This window comes from Hyphopichia burtonii, assembly GCF_001661395.1.
Source record: "Hyphopichia burtonii NRRL Y-1933 unplaced genomic scaffold HYPBUscaffold_3, whole genome shotgun sequence".
NCBI lineage: Eukaryota > Fungi > Ascomycota > Pichiomycetes > Serinales > Debaryomycetaceae > Hyphopichia > Hyphopichia burtonii.
The window spans coordinates 329,249-340,665 of NW_017963730.1; the positions used below are offsets into that span (position 1 = coordinate 329,249).

The 11,417-nt window shown below is 34.8% G+C and overlaps 5 protein-coding genes across 5 annotated transcripts; 1 reads left to right on the forward strand and 4 right to left on the reverse strand.

The window, feature by feature from the left end:
- Window positions 1-256: 256 nt before the first annotated feature.
- On the reverse strand, window positions 257-1,999 carry HYPBUDRAFT_156343 (uncharacterized protein; the record flags this gene model as incomplete). Its single annotated transcript, XM_020222193.1, has 2 exons — window positions 257-1,026; window positions 1,048-1,999. The coding sequence occupies 2 exons, from the start codon at window positions 1,997-1,999 to the stop codon at window positions 257-259; spliced, it is 1,722 nt and encodes a 573-aa protein (XP_020076634.1).
- A 949-nt stretch (window positions 2,000-2,948) lies between these two features.
- ATP1 (F1F0 ATP synthase subunit alpha) lies at window positions 2,949-5,353 on the reverse strand (the record flags this gene model as incomplete). The annotated part of the gene is made up of 4 exons (XM_020222723.1): window positions 2,949-4,387; window positions 4,603-4,745; window positions 5,039-5,100; window positions 5,272-5,353. 4 exons carry the CDS (start codon window positions 5,351-5,353, stop codon window positions 2,965-2,967), a joined length of 1,710 nt encoding a protein of 569 aa, XP_020076635.1. The 3' UTR covers window positions 2,949-2,964.
- Window positions 5,354-5,585: 232 nt separating this feature from the next.
- HYPBUDRAFT_152460 (uncharacterized protein) lies at window positions 5,586-6,613 on the forward strand (the record flags this gene model as incomplete). The annotated part of the gene is made up of 1 exon (XM_020221027.1): window positions 5,586-6,613. A coding segment is annotated over exon 1 (994 nt), but the record flags the coding sequence as incomplete, so codon positions are not given.
- A 460-nt stretch (window positions 6,614-7,073) lies between these two features.
- Window positions 7,074-7,244, reverse strand: HYPBUDRAFT_107532 (uncharacterized protein; the record flags this gene model as incomplete). The annotated part of the gene is made up of 1 exon (XM_020218559.1): window positions 7,074-7,244. The coding sequence occupies one exon, from the start codon at window positions 7,242-7,244 to the stop codon at window positions 7,074-7,076; it is 171 nt and encodes a 56-aa protein (XP_020076637.1).
- A 33-nt stretch (window positions 7,245-7,277) lies between these two features.
- Window positions 7,278-11,372, reverse strand: HYPBUDRAFT_239479 (putative aminophospholipid-translocating P4-type ATPase). Its single transcript, XM_020223248.1, has one exon. The coding sequence runs from the start codon at window positions 11,104-11,106 to the stop codon at window positions 7,615-7,617; it is 3,492 nt and encodes a 1,163-aa protein (XP_020076638.1). The 5' UTR covers window positions 11,107-11,372; the 3' UTR covers window positions 7,278-7,614.
- Between the last annotated feature and the right edge of the window lie 45 nt (window positions 11,373-11,417).

The following is an 11,417-nucleotide window of genomic DNA, read 5'->3' on the forward strand; positions in this document are numbered from 1 at the left end:
CTACTTGATATACTGGACCAAATAACAGTAGTTGAATGCAAAAAATAAAACAGTAAAAGAAAGACGGGAAAAATGACCAAAAAAAAAAAAAAAAAAAAAAAACAGAAGGTGAATGAAAAAGCTGGCAATGTTATTACCGTAGCAAATAAATGACTTAAAACATGAAGGATGGAACTAAAAGACCTAATAAAACCAAGAAACGACGTTGAAAACAAAAAAAAACAAAGATCCCTGAAGAGTAAGTAAAGATCATTGATCATGGAATAGTTTCAGCGACTTTCATGAATCGTAACATCAACATGAATTGATCTTCTTCATAAGCAAAGGATTGTCTGAACTTAATGATATGTTTCCATCTTTTAGAATTCATACCTTTAGATTCTCTGATTAGACGATCCCATAAATGATAACCACCAATACTTGATCTAATTGAAGATTGGGGTAATTCAAGACTATACTTTTCGATGAATAAGGGACTAATTTTACCCATTCTTTGATGATATAAAGCCCAAATCAATATATGACCAAAATATGATAAGACTGAATAATCAAAATTATTTTGATGTATATCTTTATTTGAAGGAGTCAATTTTGTACGGGTTGTTTCTAAATTAATTTCATCATAACCGCCAAACCATTCAGGAATTTCTGGGTTGGATCTGATAGTTTTCCGGAAACCAATTGATTCATATAATGCAACGTTAATACATAACTTGAAGAAGACTGATTTTTTTTCCAAATCTTCAAATAAGTCACCGGTGTGTTTAATAACAAAATTCAAAGCGTTTTGAGCGAATTTTGAAACTTTTGAAGATGATACAATTGTTTTAATTTTAACATCATTTAATTCTAAATTTAAGATTTGTTGGTGAGAAAGACCAATGATAGTTTTTATTGATTGAATTTGAGGTAATGATTCCGAGGTGAATTTACCATTTGAATTTTGTTTCTTTGTTGGTCTTAATGTAATTTCAAAAGGATTTGCATTTTTATTTGGAGATTCGATTTCATTCGAAGCAATTAAATCTGCCACTGACTTTTTTCTACTATTTAATAAATCTTTTGGTGGAGTAATTAAAGAATCTCTTCTGAAAGTTTTAATTGTACCACCCCCGTGTTGTTGAATTAATTCAGATACTGATCTTTTTGAATTCAATAATCCATTTCTCGAAGGGCTTCCTTCGTGTTGTTTGATTAAATCACTTACTGATTTCTTTCTATTCAATAAATCTTTTGTTGGAGTAAAACTTGGAGTTGGAGGTAAAAATTCACTGACGGATCTTTTTCTTTCATCGGCAATCATTAAATCTAAGTCAAAGGAAGAATCTTCAATGGTTGTGTTTGTATCATCAAGATCAATTGAAGTGGCAGAATCAATTCTTCGAATTGGAGCACTTACTGCTCTTTTACCAATTTTTTTCGTAGTTGAAATACCAGAAGCCATCGAGTCGTCACTCATATAGCTGAGAGTATCGTCAAATTCACTATCTTCTGGTTCACCTAATGGTTTTCTAAAAGAAGAAGCATCACTAATTTCACCTTCAGAATCTTTATCTTGATTTTGTTCAAGCTTACGATAAGCAGCAGCCTTCTTTCTACGTTCTTTTCTTTTCAAATTTCTAATTGTTCTTCTTTGTTTTTCAGCAGCTTCTTGTTCAGGAGTCTTTTCTGTTTGACTTTTGGATCCATCAGTTGAGTCGGCCAGTTCAGTTTTTGGAAGATTTGGTAAACTTGCGTTACGACCTTCTGGCTTAAGACCATGGTAAGATTTTTTCTTGTTAAGTCTTGACCTATTTGGCGAATCATTACGTTGGTTATCATAGCTTGATTTCTTCTTTCTTAACTTGGGATTACTAAGTTTTTGTTCATTTACCTCTTGATGTTTGCTCTTTTCATCTCCAAGAACATCAGCTTGATCTCTCTTTGGCTCAGATTTCATCAAGAAGGTCAAATCTCTTTCGAATTGAGCATCATTAGCTTTTGCAGCATTAACTGACATTTTTATTAGGCAAAAAAAAAAAAAATTGAATACTTTTGTGCGATCAAAAGTCAATTAGGCAGTTTAATTAAACTTCGTGTTCGTGTTTTTGTGTGTGTGATTTTGTTGATTCTTAAGATGGACAGAAAAAACAGCTTTTTTTAGTTTCCCAGTAGACAGATTTTGGACGAGTTTTCAATAACGACGAAGCCAAAGTTGGTTATTGGAAATGGGATCAACCGGTAATCGAAGGAACGGTGAAGGAAGGACAAGGGAACGAACAAGGGAAAGCAAAATGTGATTTTCCAAAACAACCAAAACGTTCACGCCGGATGATGGTATTCTCTCTTCTAATACTTGTAGCAGCTAAAGATGAAGAAGTAGAATTGGCAAAAATGGAGCGGTGTAAGCAGTTGGCGGTGGAGTAAAACTCGAGATCAACACAGCGCAGAAATGGCAGGTTCTCGAAACTGAAAAAGAATGTAATTGCCCGGGGGAAAATTGGCCGGAAATGTCTTTGAGGAAGAATAGAATGAAAGGAAAAGAAGGGTTGAAAAGAAAGTGGTAGTAGGTTTGGTGATCTTGAGAAAGAATGGGTGGGAGGTTGTGTGTTGGTTGTTAGCCTTTTAATAGGATTAACGAGCGGTTACTACTTAAAAACAAACAATCGACACCACCACACAAAAACATCGCTTAAGTGGCGGTTGTATAAACACCAATGCAAGATTAAAGGAATAGATTAAAAAGAGATTAATACTACATCAAGGTATAAAAAAATGAATTTTATATTTATTTGAATATGTTTTTGAATCATTTATTATTTTTCATGATAAGATAAGATTTTAAAACATTTTTTTCAATCTTCAAAAATTGTTTAAATTTAGCATGTATAGAATCTAAAAATATAAAAGAAAAATAGAAAGTTAAAAGAAAATGTTAAAAATCTTTTTTTAATTTTAATTAATCAGATGGTCTCGTAATAAACTTTAGAAAGAAGCAGAGAAAGATTCAGTAGCTTTCTTTAATTTTTCTAATTCTTCTTTAGATAATTCACCTTTAGTTCTAATAGCATCTAAGATTTCTGGTTCATTAGATTTTAAGGAAGATAAGAAAGCTTCTTCGAAATCACCAACTTTTTCAACAGGAACGTTATCCAAGAAACCGTTAACACCGGCGTAAATGATTGGAACTTGTTCTTCAGCAGCTAAAGGAGAAGCTTGTTTTTGTTTCAAGATTTGGGTTAATCTTTCACCTCTAGATAAAGTTTGTTTAGTAGAAGCATCTAAATCAGAACCGAATTGAGCAAAAGCGGCAACTTCTCTGTATTGAGCCAAGAACAATTTCAAAGAACCAGCAACTTGTTTCATAGCTTTAACTTGAGCAGCAGAACCGACACGAGAAACGGATAAACCAACGTTAATAGCTGGTCTAATACCTTTATAGAATAATTCAGCTTCCAAGAAAATTTGACCATCAGTAATAGAAATAACATTGGTTGGGATATAAGCAGAAACATCACCACCTTGAGTTTCAATGATTGGTAAAGCAGTTAAAGAACCAGCACCGTTAGCTTCAGACATTTTAGCGGCTCTTTCTAATAAACGAGAATGTAAGTAGAAAACATCACCAGGGTAAGCTTCACGACCAGGAGGACGTCTTAATAATAAAGATAATTGACGGTAAGCAACAGCTTGTTTAGATAAATCATCATAGATGATTAAAGCATGACGACCATTATCTCTAAACCATTCACCAATAGCACAACCGGTGAAAGGAGCTAAATATTGTAATGGAGCAGCTTCAGAAGCAGTAGCGGCAACAACAATAGAATATTTCAAAGCATCATTTTGTTCCAAAGTTTGAACTAATTGAGCAACGGTGGATCTTTTTTGACCAACGGCAACGTAAACACAGTATAATTTTTTGGATTCATCAGAACCGTTATTCCATCTTTTTTGATTTAAAATGGTATCTAAAGCAACGGCAGTTTTACCGGTTTGACGATCACCAATAATCAATTCTCTTTGACCTCTACCAACTGGGACTAAAGCATCAACGGATTTCAAACCAGTTTGCATTGGTTCGTGAACAGATCTTCTTGGTAAAATACCTGGAGCTTTAACTTCAGCTTGAGAAGTAGAAGAGTTATTTAATGGTCCTTTACCGTCAATTGGGTTACCTAAACCATCAACAACACGACCCAATAATTCTGGACCAGTTGGAACTTCAACAATTTTACCAGATCTTTTAACGGCTTCACCTTCTTTGACTAAAGCATCGGAACCTAATAAGACAACACCAACTTGACCAGCTTCCAAGTTAAGGGTCATACCTCTAACACCCGAGGAGAATTCAACCAATTCACCGGCTTGGACATTGTTTAAACCGAAAACACGGGCAATACCATCACTAAATGATTTGTTAGTATAAAGACTTTTTTCACCATCTTTGTGTTGAATCAGAAAATATTCAATTTTCATTGGTTGAATGTCAAAGGTGCGCGGGAAAATCATTTTTCATTCGTTGAAAAAAAAAAATCCCAAGGCGGCACCCGTGCACCCGGCGACTATTATTCGACATCAACAATTTAATGAAATCAACACTTGCAATAGAAGGATACATACCCAATGGATAAAACCTTACCGGTTTCGTTTAAGTTGGCTTCACCAGAGACACCTCTGATTTTTTCTTCTAAGATAGAAGAAACTTCAGTTGGAGCAGCTTTGGCGGAAGCGAAACGAACAGCAGAAACAGCAGCTGGACGAGCCTAGAAAAGTTAGTATATTGAACAGATAGTCGATAAATGAATGATTGATTGAATGATAGGTGGATTATTAGTTATTCATATTGAATCAATTGAATAGCCGCCAATGAGTTCAATTGGCCAATTGCCTTCAAAACCTGTTAAATCAAGTATCAATTAGTATCAACTAGTATCAATTAGTACCATCAAGTACCATCAAGTACCAATTAACAATCAAGTACCAATTAACAATCAATTATCAATCAACAATCAACAATCAATCATTCAATCAATCCTTCCAATTAATAGATACATACAACACGCAAGGATCTAGAAGCGATAGCAGCAGAACGAGCAGCAGTACGTAAAACAGGACGAGCTGACAACATTATAGGATGATATGACAAGGGGATATAATGGTTGTTGTATATGGGGAAAGAAAGAAAAGGTAAGAGAAGAAAAAAAAGAGTGGGCCAGAATAAAATTTAAGTAGGAAAAAGTTGAAAATCGAAAAACTCTAGCTGTTTAACCGCTGAAAAACTTTTCTTACTGAGAATCCCCAATGTAATTGGAGCACAGTGCGCGCGACATTTGGCAGGGTCGCACTGTTGGTGAGGGCCCGCGCGCGACATTGTGCTGAGTTAGTTACGGTCGGTGCGCGGAAGGGCGCGATTTGATTGGCTGGCGGAAGGGGGTTGCGCTGCTGGCCATAGTGCGAGCGGTGCTAACCTTTTTCATTGGCCGCGACATTTTGCCCGATCCACTGGCGGTCATGTGACCCGCTTATGTAATCGGGTTTTGTTTGATATTTTCTCTTGAGTGAAAATTTGATGGAAAACATGTTGATTTAATGGTTGGATAGGTAGTTGGTTCTGTAATGTTACAAGTGGGTAGGAGAATGCATCGTTACGGTGTGCGTTATGCGTCTACTGGCGGTGAACCCAAGAGTCCGTTGTTTTTGACCAATTTACTTAATCGTATTGACGAGATTAATGCTACGTCCAAAAGAATAATGACTGAACAAAAGCCCAAAACTGAAAGGAAACAAGGTCAAAATGGTCCAAAAGGTCAAGCTCAAAGAGGTCAAGCTCAAAGAGGTCAAGCTCAAAGAGGTCAAGCTCAAAGAGAAGCTCAAAGAGGTCAAGCTCAAAGAGGTCAAGCTCAAAGAGAAGGTCAAAGAGAAGGTCAAAGAGGTCAAGGTCAAAGAAATGAAAAGGAGGAACCATTCCAGCTTAGACGGTTCAGTCCTAGGGTTAAGGTCAAGGACCACCCCTTAGCCATGAACACCTTCCAAGTCATGAGCGAACATAGTACTGAAAACAGAAGACCCCAAGTTAAGGCCAGACCTAGAAGTAATCCTCGAAACTTTTCGTTACAAAAAAGAAGTAAACCTAAACCAAGAACTAAACCGGTAGCTAAACAAAGTATTGGCTCCAAACAACTTATTTCCAAACCTTTGGAACCAAAAATCACCAGTGCCCATTTCATACAAGGACATCCAGCATCATTAATCACCAATAAACCAAGCACTGGGTTGGTTAGTGTGATTAAAGAAACTTTGATCAAATCAAACTATCCTTATAAATTACCAAAATCAATCATTGATGGTATCAATCCAAATTTCCAAGGAAACAAATATATCTTACAGAAAAACTGGCAGACCAAATTCATTAACCCCGATACTTTAAGTGAAAGATTGAATGAAGTAGTCAAGGGTAAATTCCAACAATTGAAAATCGATTCGCTGAAATACGATAAAGAAGGATTGAAAACCGCCCATTCCATTCAACACGAATTAATGAAAAATGGCTCAATGAGCTTATCCAGTAAACAATTGATTTTGAATGTGTCGTCGGGTATAATAAGTCCCCGTGAACTATTAGCAGATGCCCATTGGAATAGAAAATAATCTTGTATATATATAATAAATTATTTAATATATTATTTAAAATATTATTTAATAAATTATTTAAAATATTATTTAATAAATTCTTTAATGAATTCTTTAATAAATTATTTAATAAATTATTTAATAAATTTAATAAATCATCTTACTGATGATGAACCAGGTTTAGATAATTTACTTGGTTTTAATATGAGAGATCCATTTTGGTTCACTAATCCGGATAATTTACCTTATTATTTAAGTAAGTGACGATTGCTCGTCGGTTCGATTCGCAATTGCAACGCAATTGCGCAACTGTGGATTCTGATCTAAAACGGTTGTAAACTACATCGCGGAATTACAATACAATCACTATTATAAACTACTTTTATTAAATGACTAGACTATTAAAGAATTAAAAATACCCGTAAACCGTACAACTCGTAACACATTAAACCTGCCAATGATCAAATCTTGTTGAATAACGACCTGGCATTAGCATTCCCCTTGGTATAGTATGTATTATCAATCGATTCCTTATACGATAATAGAAATGGCAAAGTAGTTGAGATAGCCAAATAGCCTAATATAATCACGGACGACGTTCTGGTTGGTGCTTTCATATGGATACTGTACATTATAACTTGTAGTTGATCCTCTGCTAATGCCAATCGATATCTGGATTCATTTCACTATTTATAATATTTTGCATTATAGTGGTTCCACCTTTTTTTAAATCAGGCTATTGTTATTGTAAGGGATACTTAAAAGAAATTGCACAATTACAAATTGGGCAGTTAACGCCATAGCAGATTTGCAGGTTGGGTCCTTGCAGGTTACATCCCAACTGGTGGTTCTGGGAGTTCGTTCTGGTGTGCGGGTCTTTGCGTTTGGGTACGATCGTTTAGCTGATGGAATAGATAAACACGTCTTGCTACACGTCTGTCTGATTGGGAACGATTACAAACACCTACAGCTGGATAAAGAATAACATACATTAGTTTTGAGCTAGTCTTGTTGCACCTTGGCGTAACTGGGTGGTTTCAACTTTCTTCTGATTGCTAAAGTGACCCATACCGGGAATAAACTCAACACCAATATAACCAAGGTTTGCCAAATGTAACTGAATGACGTAACGTAGGTTAGATCAAAGTAGTCGCCCAAAAACGGGATCGAGACAACGTAGATCAAAAAAGTCACCAAGAGCGTGATGATCATGGTCTTGTTCCATTTGTTGATCGATAAGATCACCATGATTAATTCGTTATAAATCAAACATCCAAACAGTAGAGTAACCAATTTTAAAAAATTATCAACGTTCAAGGAATGGATTTTTTGCAGGATTAGTTGGATAACATTCCCCTGGTATAAGGAGATCAAGACCCACATGAAAAAACTCTTATAAGATAACGATTTCCCCAAAGTTAATTCTTTATATAGTTCGGGATATAGTTTGGTCAATCTTTCATCAATGTCACAGTCCAAGGTTAATGAAAAGACCGGGGCCATGGTGTACACCGTGGAATACCCCACCATCAACCATCCTTGGTATAATGCCAATGGCTCAAAGGATGACAGAATTGAATACACCGCTTGTGCTGCAGAAATTAATAATCCTCGATGAATAACAAACTGTCCTAATTTGGCACTTCTCTTATATGAATTTCTTCCATGCCATAATAATAATTTCAGCAAATAGCAAAATTGATTGATACTAAAATCGGCCGATAATGATGCTTGTTTTCCTTCTTTACCAACTATACCAACACCAACATCAGCACATTGAATCATACTCACATCGTTACCTCCGTCACCAATACAACATACTCGTTTACCAGTAATTTCTCGTATAATAATGGCAACATCGGCCTTTTGTTGAGGAGTACAACGACATGCAATCACCGCCGGTAATTTAATGGCTAATTCAAAAAATTCTTGCTTATAGTATTTCATATAAATTCCTAACGATTCTCCATCAATTAATAAACAAGTATTATTCAAATTATTATTTTTCAAAAATTCTAATTGATTAAGCGCATAATCGGGATGGTTAACCTTGATTATTTGATGCACATATTGTCCTCTGCTAATTAATCGAGCACTTATAGAAACACATTTCGCAGTTTCAACCTTATCTCCCGTTAACATCCATATCTTAATCCCAGCATTTCTTAATAATTCAATCGAGGTCTTAACATCTTTTTGTAACTTATCTTCAACCCCGGTTAATCCTAATAATTCGACCCCGGTTTCTAAATAGTGGCCAATTACTCTTTGCATCGAGGATTCTCTATTATACATGGTAATCGATGCTTCTTGGTAATTATTAACAAACTCTTGGTATAAATTAATATTTAATTTCTTCCTCCCAATAACTAATGTTCTTAATCCTTCTCGTGCCATATTACCAGTTTCTTCATCAAGCCAATCATTACTATTCACAATGGCTCCCATAACTGTATCTGCTCCCTTTTCCATAAACCAAATCTCATTTTCATTGAAATTTAAATCTTTCACGATGATCCCCATTCTTTTAGTATCACTATTGAATGGGAAATTATAACATATTTCATAGTTTAATTCTCTCCCGCTGTATAAATGTAATAAGGTTATTGAATGACGATCTCTTTTAAATAATTTTAATCCAACTAATTCAGTGAATTTAACAATAGCAATTTCATCGGGTGAAGCTGCTTGATATGTAACTAAGCCGTCTTCATCTTCTGTTGGAGTAACATTATGACATAATGCTAAAGTAAGTACTAAATCACAAACTTTAGAGCTTAAATCTTTTTTCTTAAAGCTAGTGGAATTATCAAGATTAAACATATTTTTGATATAATCACTGACCATATCAATTGTATCTCCGGCATAACTAACTGATCCTAAATGTAATTTTTTCATCTCCATATCATTTTGAGTTAAAGTTCCTGTTTTATCACTTAATAAATATTCAATTCTACCTAAATCTTCAGGTATAGTAGAGGTTCTGACTATTGTTTCTGGAATTTCAGTATCCTTATGAATATGAGATGCATAAACGGATTTAGCTAAATCTAAATTGACTCTTAAAGAAACTGGAATGATAGTGGAAAATAAAATTAAAAATCTCAAAATATCAATATACCATGTTGACTTTAATGGGAACCCATTAGCGAAAACCAATCCTACTGATAATAAAAATACCACAATACATAAGATCTTGGAAATTTTATTAATTTCGAGTTCAAGTAATCCAATTTTAACTCCTGATTTAGTAGTATTCAACAGTTGTCTAGTTTCAACCCCAGTATAAATTACGATACCAATTGCAGTTCCTGAAGCTAAAACAGTATTCGCCCATAAGGTTTGATCAACAGTTAAGGGAAATGTTTCATTTGATCCATTTTGTTGATGATAAATTAACTTACCACTAAAATTATGAATTGATTTTGTTGGAGTACCAATGATTAAAGATATGTTATGAATCATTTGGGTTATGCTGGTTATTGATTGAGTAACATTTTGTGCAATTCTTAATTTCCAATCAGTTTCACCATCTAATTGATCAGTTTTAATAAATGACTCCCCATTCACATCCGAAGATTGAATTAAAATCATATCGGCAGGAACTCTTGTACCTTTATGTAATCGAACAAGATCCCCAACTTTCAAATTTTGAGATGCAATAAGTTTTGAATCTTGTGATAACGATGCTGAACGGTTTAAAACCTCATATAACTCATTGTTTTGATCCTTATCACGACGACGTCTTGCTATGTCATCCCCAGCTTCTTTTAGCATGGTCACAGTCAATACAAAGGCCAAAGGCACAATATAGGAAGATAAATAACCTATTCTCAATTGAGGAATGATTTGAGATAATGCAACCAATAAGAAATATAAATTAAAAAAGAATTTGAATTGCTCATAAAGAATAATTGGAATGAAGGTAATTGGATTATATTTTGCATTTGATATAGCATTGGATGGATAAGTTTGTGAAGTATTTCTTGGTGATATATACCGCTCGTCTGATAACCTCGAATTAACACCATTTTCTTGATCGTTTTCATTCAAAGTTATCCTTAGTCTTTCCTGACTCAACTCTTGCTTTGCTAATTTGAATAGATTAATCGATTTCTTAATAAACCGCTTTGATCTCGAAGTTATTGATCTTGTAGCTATATTCAAAGACGAAGTCGACGACGAAATTGAACGATTATGATTTGAATATGGAATGCTGGTGCTTGAGCGCACATTACCGATCAATGGCGATGATCCGTCAAATGAGTCGTCGTTCCGACTATAATCCACATCGTCATTATATCCAGTCAAGTTGTTTAAAGGTATTCCTTGAGATATCGAACTCTGCGATGCATGCCGGGATCCTCGGTTACTGCCATTATGATTGAGGAGGTTATTGGAAGCACTATTCAATGCTTTATCAAGAGAGGTATCTAGATCATCGAACGAATTGTTATCGTCACTCCAATAAGATCCGCCATTGGAAGATGACATGATAATCTTTCAAAACTGATTTTGTCCACAGAAATGTCGAAAAAAAACGGGAGAAAAAAGCCTTGGCTGATCTATCTATCACTTGTACTACCTGTTCCAGTCCGTTGCTCTATAGTTCCAACGTATATATTGCAAAGAAGTATTTAAATCAATAGAAAAATCAATGACACCTATAAAAAAATCAAAAACAAGATTTAAATTTAGATTCTCTAGAATAAACCCCCGTACCTCTCGTGTTTTTCGCGAGAAAAAATGTCACAAGCAAGGAAAATTCCATGTGGCTGACATTCAATTCTCACTTATCAGTAAAT

What these genes read in the sequence shown, in the direction of transcription:
- HYPBUDRAFT_239479 (XM_020223248.1), bottom strand. Translation starts at nt 11,106, where the DNA reads ATGTCATCTTCCAATGGCGGATCTTATTGGAGTGACGATAACAATTCG.